Source organism: Populus trichocarpa, chromosome 4 (assembly GCF_000002775.5).
Source record: "Populus trichocarpa isolate Nisqually-1 chromosome 4, P.trichocarpa_v4.1, whole genome shotgun sequence".
In the NCBI taxonomy this organism is placed as follows: Eukaryota; Viridiplantae; Streptophyta; class Magnoliopsida; order Malpighiales; family Salicaceae; genus Populus; species Populus trichocarpa.
The window spans coordinates 9195677-9212635 of record NC_037288.2 but is presented as its reverse complement, the minus strand read 5'-3'; the positions used below and the strand labels follow the sequence as shown (position 1 = coordinate 9212635).

The 16959-nt window shown below is 31.6% G+C and overlaps 1 protein-coding gene and 1 long non-coding RNA gene across 3 annotated transcripts; both read left to right on the top strand.

Moving 5' to 3' along the window:
* The first annotated feature begins 3071 nt into the window (after window positions 1-3071).
* Window positions 3072-7896, top strand: LOC7494556 (isoprenylcysteine alpha-carbonyl methylesterase ICME). Of its 2 annotated transcripts, none has more exons than XM_052451952.1 (11): window positions 3072-3497; window positions 4002-4078; window positions 4554-4623; window positions 4731-4811; window positions 5103-5177; window positions 5423-5524; window positions 5611-5751; window positions 6465-6530; window positions 6652-6795; window positions 7112-7202; window positions 7416-7481. In XM_052451952.1, the coding sequence occupies exons 1-11, from the start codon at window positions 3214-3216 to the stop codon at window positions 7464-7466; spliced, it is 1182 nt and encodes a 393-aa protein (XP_052307912.1). In that variant the 5' UTR covers window positions 3072-3213; the 3' UTR covers window positions 7467-7481. The 2 variants fall into 2 exon arrangements, with proteins under 2 accessions (XP_052307912.1, XP_024454774.1); XM_024599006.2 differs by lacking the exon at window positions 7416-7481 and adding an exon at window positions 7491-7896 and having other exon boundaries at window positions 3075-3497.
* Window positions 7897-14780: 6884 nt separating this feature from the next.
* LOC18097630 (uncharacterized) lies at window positions 14781-15912 on the top strand. Its single transcript, XR_002981154.2, has 3 exons — window positions 14781-14981; window positions 15074-15473; window positions 15559-15912. It is a non-coding gene; the product is annotated as an uncharacterized LOC18097630 (long non-coding RNA).
* The last annotated feature ends 1047 nt before the right edge of the window (window positions 15913-16959 follow it).

Sequence of the window (16959 nt, the reverse complement as noted above, 5' to 3'; positions counted from 1 at the left end):
TCTCACACTCACTATACTTAAACTTTTCATACATTCTAAGTGCTATTGAGTGAACAATAGAGATATAAGCTTCAATTGTATTATCTACACTTTGAGAGAGTATTGCTACATTTCAAACAATTGTAATCCTTCAATAGTTTAAGTGAAAAACTCTTAGTCATTTGTGAGGTACATCACCAAGATGAAAATCTTAAAGAGAGTATTTTTTCAAGTGGTTAAAAAGAGTTTGGTGAGGATTCATCAAGGACATTATAATCCTTGGCTTGGATTAGTAAATAATACAATACTTAAGATCGGTTTTGTGCTTAAGGTGTGGATATAGGCTTGTTGAACCACGTTAAAAATCAAGTTTGCAATTTCTATCCCTACATTCTTTAATTACTTTAAGAACTTTAATTTTATTGTTGATTAATTGTATTTAATTAAGTTAATTGTAATATTTGTTATTATTAGTGGAACACCTAATTCATCCTCTTTAGGTGTTATTGTTGCGTTAATCCTAAAACAACAAATATAATATCTTAAACATCTATCTAATGCTTTTTATTTCATTATTTATGGCTATGCATACTTAATATTTTTATGAATGGACCCGGTTCTTTTAAGTTATTTATTATTTTAATATTCCTGCATTTTAAAAGATAACATCAATTCCTTACCATGTATGCAAAGCACCTATAATATCTGCATCCAAGCTTTTCTAGGATAGCACAAAAATGGGGAAACCCTATTGCTTGCGGAGATGCGTGATCAATTTTCCTTACCACACGTACGATTTGATCCAAAAAGAAGAAGAAGAAGCAGAGTGTCCTATGCATGAGTCACCAGTCATGCTCAGTAGTGGCAGAACAACACTTCGGTGCAAGATTTCTTTCTATCTCTGCAGGCAGTAACATGCTCCACATGCATCGATTCATGTCGTCTTACTTCATCATTCTCACAGTGACCAAATACATTGCATGCCGATTCGGCGTGGATTTATTCTTTTACAGATAAAAAACACCCAACTTTATTAGATAATTCGCCATTCAGAAAGGAATAAAACTTACATCACCGACACAGAAGATTTATTGATGTGAGAAATAAAATAGTTATAAAAAAATTTAAATTCATAACCCATAAAAAAAATATCTTGATATATAATTTTAGCGTTATTCAAGCGTACAGCCAAGATAAAAATAATGCATGTATTCAGGTGAAGGAATCTACTCGAAATCTAGAGTAATGATTCAAAGTGTGATACTCATGTACTAAATTAAATACTCCTCGTTTGTAATTATAAGATACATCTTTGTAAATATCTCATTCCTTCATGTATCTTATTGTGATACATAAGCTTCTTGACGGCTTAACCTATTATAATTATTATTTTTATCCCGACGAGTTATGGCTTGGAAAGCATAACTTGTATCGATGCCGGCTGGAATGTGTTGTCTGTAGCAGAATCGATGCATTACTCGATCTAGGCAATGCAGCTCGACCATCTAAAAAAATATTAACGGGACCAGTGATGTTCATATATCCATCGCGATAATGCAAATAGCTGGAGCAACCGCCAACACATGGCTCAAAAAATACTTGGATAACATGTTGTTTATTTAGCTCGCTCTGATAAAATGTCAACACATGTGTTGGATTTATTTCAAATACTTTACTAGCATACCACCTAGAATTATAAATAAGTTAGTTTAATTATATTTTTTTAAAAGTTATAATTAGACAATATAAATATATATAATTGTAAAATAACTTTGCAATACATGAATTCTAGTGGGAGTTATAGTGTAACCCCTGGACAATAATAAACAACAATTTAAATATTTGATGCTAGAAATGTAAAAGCAAGCTATTTTATCAAAATTACATCTAATAAAAGTCACACTTTAGAAACATAACAATATGCAATTGTACTATTTTATATATAAAAAAAAATTCAAAAATATTATTTTATCAAAACTTTTAATTTACTTTGATAAATGTTTTTTAAAAAACTTAGCTTTAATGGCGTGGCATCTCCTTCCCACACGAGATCTGGTTTTGTGCCGAGGCAATACCAGGTGTGGTGGTGCCCATAACTAACATAACGTGGGGTCCTAATCGCAAATTTAGACGCCACATGGCAATGTAACCTTCCTTATAATTGATATAATTCTCTGCAAGAGTCGAGGATGTTCCAAAACTTGGTAGCGCAATTACAGAGTTGCGGCTAGTCGAGTTAGATCTGAGCTGAGCTCAGCTGAGCTGGGCAGGGCACGACTCTACTACCACATCTGCAGGATATGGCCGGCACGGTAGCATGGAGGATTTTGACTTAAAATTTGAAAAAAAAGAAAAACTTAATTTAGTACGTCACTTGTTTGTTTGCTATTTCAACATCAAAATCATCTATTTTAATTCTTTTCTCGATTTTCAATGTAAAAATCACTTTTCTCGCAAACTTTCTTATTGCTCTATTTTAATTCTTCGTACATTGCCGACGGCATGAAAAGAAATATGAGATATAAACTCATCATTTCATTCTTTATATATATATATATATATATAAATAATAATTCAAATAATAAATTTTACAAATTAAATCAAAAAAATTTAATCAATTTAATATGTCATTATCTTAAAATTAAAAAAAATCATATTAATTTTTTTAAAAAAATAAAATTATATATTTTTACTAATCGTTTGAGTTATCTTAAAAATTATCAAGATTATATAAATATAACTTTTACATAATTTTATTTTAAATTCAAATTAAATAAAATGTCTAGTTAAGAGTTTTTAAAATTAACTTATTGAATCGAGTTTAATAGTAATACTAAACAATCTTCTTTAATATTTTTTTCATGTTAATATATTTCACCATTATGTAAACTAGTAATGAAGTACTATGTTTAAATTATGTTTAAATTGATTTTTTTTATTATTATTATAACAACACAATTCTACTAAGTAAAAGATTTAAATTGGATTTTTTTTTATTATAATAACACAATTCTACTTTGTAAATTATTATTATTATAAATGATTATTTATTTGTGAAATTGGGGCACCCGAGCGCAGATTATTTATAGAGAAATGGAATGCTGGGAGTCCATTTTTGTTCGTTTCTTTTTCCAACGGCTTCAAACTCAACCGTTATTGCTCCACCATCAATAACAAGAACACACGCTCTTTAATAAATCATTCTCGAATCCGAATCCAAATCTAGCGGCCACGATGACCTCATCACCGCCGGCTACCCTTTCTTCAAATCGCAACCGTTCATTTGGAACTGAAACTACAATAATGAGTTGTGACAACGATCAAACGGACGCCAAACCGCTGCTTTCTCAGGGTTCTAGTGTTAGTAGCGGTAGCTTTAATCAAATGCAGCGGCGACGAGTTTCCGGTAAGCTGGGTAAGCCGGGGAGGCAACAGTCGTTTAGTCGAGATATCGGTCACGCCGCCGCCGAGACCTACTTGCTCACTCGGCTTACCATCACTCTGCTCCGATATCTAGGGTAAAATATCTTCTCTGATTATCATGGTATAGTAATCGTAACTGTGTAGAAATACCTGTGTAAGTATTTGTATGATACATAAACAGTTTTTTCCCGACGTTCCTTTAAACAGAAATGCCTTTAAATTTTTTTGTTATTTTTCCGACGTTCCTTTAGACAGTTTTTTTTTTTTTAAATTATATTCCCTTAACTGTGTAGCTTTGATAATTAAATTTTGTTTATATATATATATATATATATATATATATATATATATATATATATATAGTAAGCATTTATGTTATGAATTTTGAGAGCTGTAATTACTGATGTTATACATGTTAGAGCAATAACGGCCTGGTGGTCCAGGCTTGTTGTTATTTAGCTGCTGCAATGATTGCTTTGGTTAAAATTGTTAGTATTTCAAGGAGCAGATGGTGGAGAAAGAAGATTTATTTATTTATTTATTAATGTTATTTCTTTTCATTTGCATTATGTCATTTTTAATCATATATTTTCATTCAGGGTAGGCTACCGGTGGATCACAAGATTAGCTGCTCTTGGCATTTATGCTGCTCTACTTATGCCGGGTTTTCTTCAAGGTGTGTATTTTTGTTGCATGAGTATTAGTTAATGATTATGAGCTTGTGGTTATGAAATGTAAGTAAATTGTTTTCTGTTGTTTTAATTCAAATGTAATGCAAGTAAATTTAGAGAACTGAGAATTCTGTATGGAAGAAGAAATTGTTTTCTGTTGTTTTAATATAAATGAGTTAAACCAGTTCAGTTCATGCACTGTAAATGGCAACTGCCCAGCTTTTCATATCTAGCTCTATTTTTCGATCTTTTTCACTTGGAAACCCTATTATTTAACTACCAATTGTATTTATCTTGACCTTCACATTTCTTTCAATAATATGTCCAACATGTATCTGACCATAAGTTGGAGATCATGCATTCAATGGGCGGGGAAATCTTAAATATTGTGTTTTTCAAGAAATTGCAGGAAAAGTTGACTTTCAGATTCAGTGAAATCATTAGATTGATGGAAAATAACTTGCCTTTTGATCTCTGCAGTTGCATATTATTATTTCTTCTCAAGTCAGGTTCGACGAAGTATTGTTTATGGTGATCAACCCAGAAACAGGTACTTGACCCTGTGATTTATCATTTTTTTCATATCTGTGAACTTGAGCTTGTCACATATCACAGACTCAAAGCTATATTTTTCCTAATGCAATGGTGATTTTTCAGGTTGGATTTGTATTTTCCAAAAAATTTAGATGGACCAAAGCCAGTCGTGGCATTTGTCACAGGAGGTGCCTGGATTATTGGGTGAGCCATTTAAAGTTGCTGGTAGACTTTCCTTTAGAGTTCATGATGAATTTGCATATTTTGAATTCTTCATCGTTTGTTGTGGATTTTGTGATGATTTCAGTTTATTCATTTGTAAGTTGCCAGGTCACAGTTTGTAAATACCATATATGAATCATTTTACTATGAGTATAGCTACCTGGTACAAAACAGCCTCAAGCAAGCAGGATTTGAGCCAGAGAATATGATACGGCCATATATTTTCTTGCATTTCATCTCACATCACATTGCTGTGCGTTAATGCTGATCTAGGTATAAAGCATGGGGAAGTCTTCTAGGACAACAGTTGGCAGAAAGGGACATCATAGTGGCATGTATTGATTACAGGTATGTGGTTTCAATTTAAGCAGAACATATTTTAGTTAATGGTTTTTGTTCTCATAAACCCATTATCGGGGGATGGAAAATACATTTCAACTTTCAAGTGACGTATTTATCTATGACAGCTTGAAGAACGTGAGTCTTTTATATTTTTGAAATATTACTTATCCTGAACTTACAGTTACTTGCTTACATATTGCTCACTTGTCGTCTACCTCCATCAACAATACTTGTTCGGCATGCTTATGCAGAAATTTTCCCCAGGGAACCATTGGTGATATGGTAACAGATGCTTCTGAGGGGATCTCATTTATTTGCAACAACATTGCTGAATATGGAGGTGACCCTAACAGGTGATATAATAGTTTCTTTTGTTCTTCCATGTTCCTTCTTATCTTAAAACTATTTCCTTGATTTCTTCTTGCTTATTATTGAGTAGGATCTATCTAATGGGACAATCAGCTGGTGCACACATTTCTGCTTGTGCCCTCTTGGACCAAGCGATCAGAGAAGCTAAGGGAGAGGAGAGCATCTCCTGGAGTGTCTCCCAGATAAAAGCATATTTTGGTTTATCTGGAGGGTAAGCTTTCATCTCTATCTATTTCATGAATCTCGTGGAAGTTTACTAAAATCGAGGAAAGCAGCCATTTACAAGTAGAATGTTTTATTGAGAATGAGTAAAGAGTCACTGATCTAATCTCTGTTTCTTTCAACCAAATTTACTATCTACTGGTTGGTTTTCTTATAATGAGAAAAAAATATTTGTTTATGATATTACCAGATTGTGGGAATTAGTGATGGTGTTTAAACACACCTTCTCAGCTCTATCAGCTATTTTTGGAACTTCTTTGGCTCTGTAGATATTTCAACATTCTCATGATGATGAGCGTAGTTATTAGCTCTGCCAGTTCCAATAGTTATTAAGCATCTGTGCGCTGCTCTGGACAATAATGTACATAAACCAGCATGAGGATATCAATCTACCAAATTTCCTTTGCAGACTTTGTTCTCTGCTGTGTTATCATCTTGTTTCCTTCTTCTTTTTGAACTTTGGTGATCTTATTTTATATACTATTAATCAAAATAAGATGGAAAATAAAGTGGAATGTCTTAGAGAAAACATCATCTAGTTTTGTACAAATTACTCACGTATAGTTTGCAGTTTCGATGATTGATAGGATTTTATGATTTGACAGTTATAATTTGTTTTTTTCAGCACCCTTTTTTTTATCTGCTTGTAATGGGCATTATGGTGTATAATCCACACATAGATCAATTGGAAACACTGAACAGGTACAATTTATGCAAATTAGTCGATCATTTCAACAACCGAGGCCTGTACCGTTCTCTTTTTCTAAGGTACCCTCAGGATATTAGCTCACTGGATGCTGATCAGTATTTACTCATGAATTATACTAGTATGCATTTATTGCCTAAAGTTCATTATCCAGAATAAGTTTTTTCTGACTTGTGGTTACAGCATAATGGAAGGTGAAGAATCCCTTAAACGTTTTTCTCCTGGAGTTAGAATAGAGGACCCAAGCAATAGAAATGCTGTTTCTCTTCTGCCTCCTGTTATTCTCTTTCACGGAACAGCAGATTATTCAATACCATCATTTGCCAGGTTAGAATATCCTGTTTTTGACATCAATGATGTGCTTCAAATTAAAAAGATATGTAAATGGTTTAGTCTAGTGCTCTGGAATCTCAGTATATAACGTATATCAAGTTCGATACAATTCGTCCCATTCAAAGTTCCTTGATGTGTCAGATATTCACACAATTTCAATTTTGAAAATTATGAAGAAATGAAATTAGAGTTGAAATTAGCTCATAGTCCGTTTGTATTTAAATAATCTAGTGAGAAACTTTGCATTAATCTCAAGTTCTTGGACAATTCACCGCATTGTATTTACATATAAGCTTCTTCTTTTTTCCAGTAAAGATTTTGCAGCTGCTCTTCAAAGGTTAGGAGCACAAACTGAGCTGATTCTGTTTGATGGGAAAACCCATTCAGACTTGTTTCTTCAAGTAAGTGCTGAGTTGGATGTCTTGTTTTATAGTTGTTATGATTGGTTTACTTATTGCCAGCCAAATTGTGAATTTTAGTCAATCAAAATCCCACTACCACATCAGTAGATGAACAGATACTCTGTTTTTGTTTTTTAATCACCCTCAATAAGAAGCTGGCCAGTCAGAGTAAGGATTAAACTGAATTTCATACAAATTGCTTAATTTATTTAGAACTGGCCGTCAGAACTCATTTTTAGACACCGAGAATGCAACACACCCTAATGATTGGGTCGTCACCTTATTCAGGATCCTCTAAGAGGTGGTAAAGATGACATGTTTGACCATCTGGTCGCTGTGATACATGCTGGTGATGAGGAAGCTCTTGCCAAGGATGCTATGGCACCTCCAAGAAGGCGCCTAGTTCCTGAGGTTTTGTTAAGAATGGCCAGTTATATCAGCCCATTCTAAGTCTGAACTTCTATGCTCTCAACACCACTAGGTTTTTTTTTTCCCTCTTAAATCAGAAACGGCCATTTCTGTTGTTGCACATCCTCTTATTTATTATCGTCGTTGGGGGTGTATATATATGCATTCTTCACAGGGCCTCTCACTGGGGTGCTCGTATACTCCCTTCAACTGCCTGTAATTTATTATTTTTAATTAGAACACTTGAATATTTTTAATTATATGTTTGAGAGGAATCATGGAAGAACTATGGCATCCACAGACTTTCTTATAACAGGTATTTCACCGTATTGCATACATACGGTTTAGCAGCAGGGAATCACATCAACTTAGGATGATTACACAGATTCAATGTAGATACCATTCTTTTATTGACCAGGAGTCAACAAGCATAGACAAGCCAGTTGAGGAAGGATCCAACAACAAGTGCAAAAGAAAATAGAAAAGGAAAAAAACTTAGAATTACGAGGTCTACTACGTGTCTAGAACAGGAAACGCTAGCATTTAATGTTGCTGGTAATTTCTATTATTTTATTTTTTATGATTGCATACTTCTTTAAACCTATTTAATAAAAAATAAAATCACCCGTATCCTATCCAAAAAATAATGTTATTTTTACTATATGTGTTTTGTTAAATTTATTTTACACATGCTACTAATTATTTAAAATATTTTCTAAATTTATTCAAAGACTATTTATTGTTGGCCAATACTTGTCGAGTTAGTGTTAAACCTTAAATTAGAAGTCTCAGAACTCGATAATTTTTTTTTGTTTATTTATTTATAAATATCTCTTTATCTTTTTATCATTGTTATTTGTTTATTGTTTTACAAAAAAAAAAGTTGAATAGAATACCACGCTTGTCCCATGATGGTCCAACTTGGAGGAGACTTGTGGACTTATTATTAACCTTATTTTTTATTATTTTAATACGTCGCCCTATATGTATGTTAGTTCCTAAAACTAGATAATATGTTGACCTAATCGTTAAAATCAAAATCAAAACTTGATGCTAACTTGATGAAAATGTGTCAACTCATTATTGAACTCATTTTAAGGTTAAAAAAAGTTATGTTAGGCTTATTGTTAATCTAAAAAACTAGAAGATATGTCAACATATCTATTAAAACTCAAGCTTAAACAAAAACATGACACTAACTTGACAATAACTTGTCAATGTTTTTATTATTTTTCAAAAATAAATATTTACATACACATACATGTGTAAAAAGACAAAAATATAGTTTTATAAAATGAAAATAACATAAACATGAAGAAAATAAAAAAAAAATACATGGGTGAATAGTAGCCTACTTTCAAAAATAAATTTTTACATGTACATGCCTGCATGAAAAGGTGAGAGTGCTTTTTATTTTATAAAATGAAGCTAACGTGAATGCGAAGTTATAAAAATAAAATAACAATGATTGAATGAATAATGTTCATGCATGAATAGTAAAATGTTAATTATTTCTATATTTGAATAGTAACTCATTGTAAAGCCTACTGTAAAAGAAGAAAAAGAAGAAGGAAGAAGGATCTGGTTTATATTAGAGTTGGTTCCAGATGAGGGAGGAGTTGTTGTGTTAGAGATAATAGTGTATTTGAATAGTAACTCATTACAAAACCTCTTTTTGATGTGTTTATTTATAAAATCCCTCTTTTATTAAAAAAAATTCAACCTCAAATCATTACTAGAGAAAGATTAGAAACATTAAATATAGCAACAACATTAAACTTTCCTGAAAGTTCCAACTTATATGCATTATCAGTAATTCATTCAATGACTTGGAAATGATCATCCCTTCTATGTTGTAACTTAGATCATATATTGGCTATAAATATTTCTTTTCTTATATGTACTCAAACTCAATAACCAGGTTCAAAGATAACATGTCTACGGTCTTTGTTAGCTTTAGATACATATTGTTCATTTTTCTTTTTTATTTGTCTCTCATAAAGTTTCTTCACCATTTCAATATCTTTTTAGCTAACAACATAACCAAGAAAAACAACTTTAACCATGCAAAAAGTACACTTCTTTAACTTGGTATACAATTTTTCATTCCTCAAAACATAAAGCACACAACACAAATGATTCATATACTCCTCTAAGCTTTCATTGTACACCAAGATATCATCAAAATAGATTATACTAAATGCGCCTATAAATACATGCAATACATGATTCATCATTCTAATGAATAAGTTCAATGCATTAGTAAGATCAAAAGGCATAACCAACCACTCATATAAGTCAAATTTAGTCTTAAAGGTATTTTTTCATTCATCTCCTTCTTTCATCATAATTTGACGATATCCACTTTTCAAATCAACTTTTATAAAGATACATGATCTATGTAACTCATCCAACATGTCATCTAGCCTACAAATTGGATGTCTATACTTTTACCATAATATTGTTGATAACTCAACAATTAACACATATCCTCCAAGACCTATTATTCTTAGACACAAGTAGTACTGGAACTGCACACAAATTCATGCTCTCCCTCAAGTACCCCTTATCCATAAGCTCCTCAAATTGCATTTGAAGCTCCTTTTTCTCCTCAAGATTTTTTCTATAGGTTGGTTTGTTGAAAATTATGACTCAAATTTTCACTCATTAACTAAGATAATTTTCCGTATCCTACAAGTAAAATTATGAATCAAAATAATATACAATAATATAATGCTTTCAAATAATATATGATCAGTGTTGTGGATGCAAAATACCTCGTCGAAGTTTGTATCATCTTATTTGTCATTTATTTTCTTGAAGATGCAAAAATAAAATATCTAAGTCTTTTCATCAATAATTATAGAAGACTTGTTCAAAGGGGATATAGTTTCTAGAAGACCTTTTGAATTCTTGCTGAATTTTCTACAATAGACTCACCTTGTTGTCTTATTTAACGTATCATATAAAATATCACTAAAATGCCCCCATAGTAACTAAGTTTTGCGAGTTTCTTAGTATTGCCTTAAAAAATCTTGATTTTTTAACATTAAATTAAAAGAAATATAAAATGCCTCTAGCTTTCACTGTATACCATGAAAAAAAGTATTGCGGAATTGCACAATGCTTTTTTTTTATCCTTTAATTTATTTCAGTTACTTAACTTTTTTTCTTTATTTTGATTCTTTAACATTGAGTTGATCTGAGATTAAAATTTATTATTTGTTTTTATTAACTTGATATGGGATTCTTGAGACGTTGGAAAAACTTTATGATATTGAGTTAATGATCGATTTGACAAAATAAAATTCAATTATATTTATTACAAATAATTGAAACTTTGGAGATTGAATTTGTTAATAAACAAAAATGAAGTCTCGTTTTCTTCTCTTTTTTTTTTCATTGTACATGAGGTGTCTTTTTAAGTATTTTTGTCTCTCATGTTTTTTGTTTTTTTATTGTCTTTAGTCTTTTTTTTCTCGAGAATTTTACATTTTAATCCAAAATTTTATTTTCTTGAAGTTCTAGTCCCTGAGTTTAAGAAATGAAAGACAAAATAAATGAAAAACGAGGGAGAAGAGAGAAAGGGTGGTTGGTTGGCCAATCTAGCTATGAAAAAATCTGGTTTAATTTTTGAACCAATCTAGTGGTATTTGTATTCATAAATTGGTTTATTGATATATTAGATCAACTCTCACATGGTTTTTTTTACTAAGAATAGTCCAATAGCCATGTCAACAGATCACCATATTGACACATGAAACTTGACCGAGTTTAATAACATTACAAAAAAAAATTCTTTATAGCAACATACGGGCAACTTACTATAATAAATATTTGGTAGAAAAGATAGGCTTTATTCATAAAACAATTGCTCAGAAAACCCCTCGCCCCACACACACACACAAATAAAAAGCTAATTGGTGAGGGATTTTCATTGTAGCTTATGAGTGAACTCGTTGTTCATTAAATAGTGATTTCACGGTTTTGCCCCTCCATAAAAAAAAATAACTTTGGCTTCTTAGGGTATTTTAGTTTTCAACAACATCTATTAGTCATTACCAAATTCATTGGAGACAAATAAGTCTTTTTTCATTTCAAATATACACTGAAAAGACCAAAATATCATTGGAAGCAAAAAAATTTAAGACTAAAGTCAAGGGGCAATTTTGTATTTATAATTTTTTTTTGATCAATTCAACTGAGGGGTGATTTGGTATTTGACCAAATATAAAAATAAAACAAAAATAAAAAGTATAATGAAACAAACAAAATTTATTTAAAACAAGAAATTTTAAAATTGATGTAAAAGGGCATTTTTATCTTTTCACAATGGTTTTCCATTACTATTAGGTCAACTTAGAGGCAATTTAGTGTTAGACCAAATAAAAAAAAAACAAAAAAGTTGGGGTGCCTATGGCACACTCTCGTTGTGTTATTAGAATTGTCGCAATGTTCTCTAGATGGTGATGCGACGCGTCAGCGCTGGTTGTCTAGTTTATTGACAATGGGCCTTACTTTTTTTTCTTTCTTCTATTCTCTCTCAACCCCTAAAAATTACAGGTTAGCCCTCTTTGTTGTTGGTATTTTAACTTCAGTCGTTATTCTTTTGATAACTCTCTATTTTTTCTCTTCTAGCTTCTTATATACTAATAAAAAAAACTAAAAAATAATAAATGAGTTCTAATCTAACTTGAAAAAAAATCTTAAGTCAACTAGGTAAATAAAGAAAGTCCTAGACAATAACCTTTTTACCTTATCTTAAAACCTTTGCAATCTCCAAAGACTATGGAATTTAAACCCTACAAGTAACAAGGACTTAAAAATCTATGTCAAAATTTCAACTTCATCTAATAATTAGATTAAAAGTTATGCTTATTTTACTAGACTACGTACTGAACTCTCCAAAACACCTTAAAACCTAAAAAGTCTTAACAATTAAGGAAATAATACAATAAAAATAATTATACCAAAAAAAAAATTAAAGTTCCCCACATTGGTCCCTTCTACTTATAAAAAACTCGCCTTCGAGTTAATTGTCAGAAATTAAACTCGATTATGCAAGAGGAATATGTACTTTAAATGTAGCATTGTCACCAATTTATCCACGAAGCAGCTTGCTTCAAATATTTGAAATCCAATTTCAACAAAGATATATTCATGTAGAATTTCACACTCTAGAAAAAACTTCTGGAGACTTAAAAAGTTAAGTCCATATGAAACCATCTTTTGAGATGATGAAAGCTTCATTTGATATGTTTGATCATTCCTAACAACAAAGTCATGACCACCAATTCAATTGATAATTTTAGAAGATTGATCCAATATAGATATGTTTGGTTTGGACAATATATCCACACTTAAGTCATCTTTGATATCAATTTTATTCTCTGGAGTAATTCCAACAACTTGTTATGACTTTTCTTTATTTAATTTAATCTCAACTTATTCACTAACTTCATATTATCCTTCGAATTTCACATATATTTCATATACTTCATGTTCCTCTGACATTTTTTTGTCATTTCTCTCTTCTTCCCTGAAAATTACATACTAGCCCTCTTTATTGTTGATATTTCAATTTCAAACTTTATTTTTTTTTAATTTTTGTTCTTTGTCTTTTTGTAGAAGTTTTATATGTTTTCAATTTCATCCTTCAATCTTAATTTGTTATATATTGTGTTTTTCAAATATGTCCTTCTTATTTTGATTATTCTTTAGATATTTTGTTGAATTGATTTTTCTTTTCAATTTCACCCTTCAATCAAAAAAATATTTTTATTTTTATTTGAATTTTGAACCTCATTATTTTTATTTTTTTTGGTCCTTTTATTCAATTAATATTTTTTTTCAATTTCACCCTTCAATAAAAAATAAAATTTATTTTGTATTTCAATTTTGATCCCTATTTTTTTAATTGTCAATTTTTTTTTATCATTTTATGTAATTGATATTTTTTTTTCAAGTTAATCCTTTAACATTTAATTGGTTGGAAATTGGGCATCATGGTTTTTCTAGATAGGGAGCTTTTGGTTTAAAGCCCCGGATCACATGTGGATTGACATCGTTTTTTTTTAATCTTTTTTCAATTTATTTTCTTTTTAGCTTTGTGATTTTTTACGTTTTCTTTTCTATCGGGTTATCCCGATCCTATGATCTAGGCTGTAGATTTGATGGGTTAACCCGAGTCAGCTTGCCCCTTATTCTTTGAGTTACATGTTTGTCATGCTAACTCGGATTGATTTGAACTAGTTTTTTTTGTCTTTTTTATTACCCTATTTATTCGTTTTGTATTTAATGGGTTAAGAATTAAGCTACATCGTTTATCTTTTTTTACAATTTTTTTTTTATCAAGTTATTGTTATCAATTTTGTTTTATTAATTTGATGCATTTACTTTCATTATATTAATTATTTTTTTATTATCTTATTAAAATAAATTTAATTTATTTGACCAAATCGAGTTAATAACTCTAATCACATATTTTTTTCCAACTTGGAAACAAGTTTATGCTACATGAATATTTTTAAGGCCAAAAAAAAAAAAAAAGAACTCGCATCTTAGAGGGGGTGTGTATATATATATATATATATATATATATATATATATATATATATTAGCCTGTCTTCTATGTTTGAAATCTCTTCAGCATTTTCTTCCTGGCATAGTCAAATGATATTACCTTGTGCTTGGAAATTTATGTTTGAAATCTTAGAGAGGGTAAGCGGCTAATATATATTAGCCTGTCTTTTATATTTGAAATCTCTTCAACATTTTCTTTCGGGCATAGTCCTTGTGCTTGGAACTTCTGCTTTTTAGCTTGTTTCTGAGTCACCTTTAATGTAATGCCAAACTCAGAAAGTCATGAAGGTCACACATACTTATATTTTTATTTTATATATATATTTGGAGAACATATTTTAATTTTTTTAAAAAAAACATTCTTTAAAAATCACTAGAATCCAATGAAGTCAATGGTAGACTTGTAGTCTCCTCACCACCAAAGTTCCTCGTTATTTAAATGCTACTTATTATGAGAAAGTCTTGAAAAACTTGTATCTTTACCAAATACAACTGTACAAGTGGAAGGAGGAAGATGGTCAAATTTAGAAGCTAGCTAGTCAAGGTGCTCCCGTGAAAGAATGTTGAAAAACCTTGTACATGGAAAAGATTAATATGTATGACTGTATTAGCTGTGTCACATGAACTTTTCTCTTTATATTATAATATTGTTTTTCCTATAAATTATGGTCCACTATTGCTTAGCTAGCTAAAATTGTACCATGATGAAAACATCTATCATCGCTTTTCTTCTCCTGCATACCATTTTGCTCCATCCTCTCATTGTTGCTCGACAGCTAATTGAGTTTGGTGAGTGCATTTCTTTCCATTTGCTTGTGTTAATTTCCAGTATTCAAGTTCTTGCATTTGATGCGGTGGGCATGTACTTAATCATCTTGCAGACGGAAAAAGTGGCGTCAGGCATGAAATTACCAACGTTGAGGGCAATGATGGGAGCAATGGCAGGATTTGGATGCCTCCAATAAGAAGCTGCTTTGGCAGAATCGGCCGTGGATGCGTGCTGCCACCCCCATCACCGGTGACTAGTTGTGGAGCCAACCAACGCTGCTATCGTCGGCCACCAACAAATTAATGATTAGTGCTGTAGTCTCGCAAATGAAATTGTAATCAGCTGCTGGTGGACTTAATTTTGAAGTTTATCTAAAAAACTCATTTGGTTTTTCTAAGCGCTCGTATAATGTATTAATATTATAATTATTCCAAGTCTTTTGAATTATCTCTAGTATAAATATACCATTTTGCTCCATCCTCTCATTGTTGCTCGACAGCTAATTGAGCTTGGTGAGTGCATTTCTTTCCATTTGCTTGTGTTTCCAGTATTCAGGTTCTTGATTTTGATGCGGTGGGCATGTTGATCATGTTGCAGAAGGAAAAGGTGGCCTCAGGCATGAAATTACTAACGTTGACGGCAATGATGGGAGCAATGGCAGGATTTGGATGCCTCCAATAAGACGCTGCTTTGGCGGAATCGGCCGTGGATGCGTGTTGCCACCCCCATCACCGGTGACTAATTGCGGACCCAACCAACGCTGCTATCCTCCACCAACAAATTAATGATTAGTGCTGTAGTCTCGCAATGAAATTGTAATCAGCTGCTGGTGGAATAAATTTTGCAGTTTATCTAAAAAACTCATTTAGTTTTTCGAAGTGCTCGTATAATGTATTAATATTGTAATTATTCCAAGTCTTTAGCTACAAATTCAAGAATTTTCTCACTAAATTGGCTTCAAATTAAGAGATCATTTAATTCTCAAGAATGTGCTAATATAAAACATCATCAACTCATAAAACAACAAACGGCACATGGAAAACTGCAATTGAGAACTACTGAAATCCTTAGTGCTCCTTGAAGAGGCTTACAATGCCAAACGTCAGAGTAAAATACCAAGGAGATTTAGTTGTTGTTTATTTTTTAATTATTGTGAATGTGAATCTTGAGGATGTCTTTGGACATCGAGAATTATTTACATCTTGGCCTATCCACTGTCTTTCCAATAGAGTTAAGGCATTGTCTTTTTCCTTACATTGTCTTTGTCTTTGTCGTTGACTCGGAGTGTCCGTACATCAACATTACTGTTTAATTTATTTTTTAAAAAAAAACAAGTGTTCCTTGGGACTAGCTTGTCTAGTAAAGTAATTTAAATTGGAAAAACTCCAATGCCTGAGGAGTATTCATCACCTTCATCGTAATTTTCAATATAGATATTATTATCATCTTTATCAACATTTGCTTATTCGCTAGAGCTCAAAACAACATTCAACTCCTCTGCGTCAACATCAACAAGACTATCATTGAAAACATGAAAATTTGAATTGTCTTCCAAGTCAATCGAATGAGCAACTCGATATGGTTCAATCAACTCACTAACTTGAAAGACTTCATCTCGCACACTTGTGTCTTCGTTCTCATCCTGAACAACCTCGACATGACCCTTGGGTTTCGTTTTTATAACGGATAACCAATCAACTCTTGATCGATTCTTTCTAAAAGAAATGGTGTATGTGTAATAAACTTGTTGACATTGCTTTGCGAAAACAAAGACATCATTTACATTGCGGAGTCTAGCTTTTGAGTTGATTTTGACCAGACCATAGTGAGGATCAACTCTGATTCCTCTGTCAGTCGTGTCATACCAATGAAATTTGAATAAAAACACTCTATTTTGCTTACTATGATATTGCAGTTCGACGACCTCTTCTAATCTACCATAGTAGTCAACTTCTAACCACTACTAGTCGATCCCTTAACACAAACATCGTTGTTGTA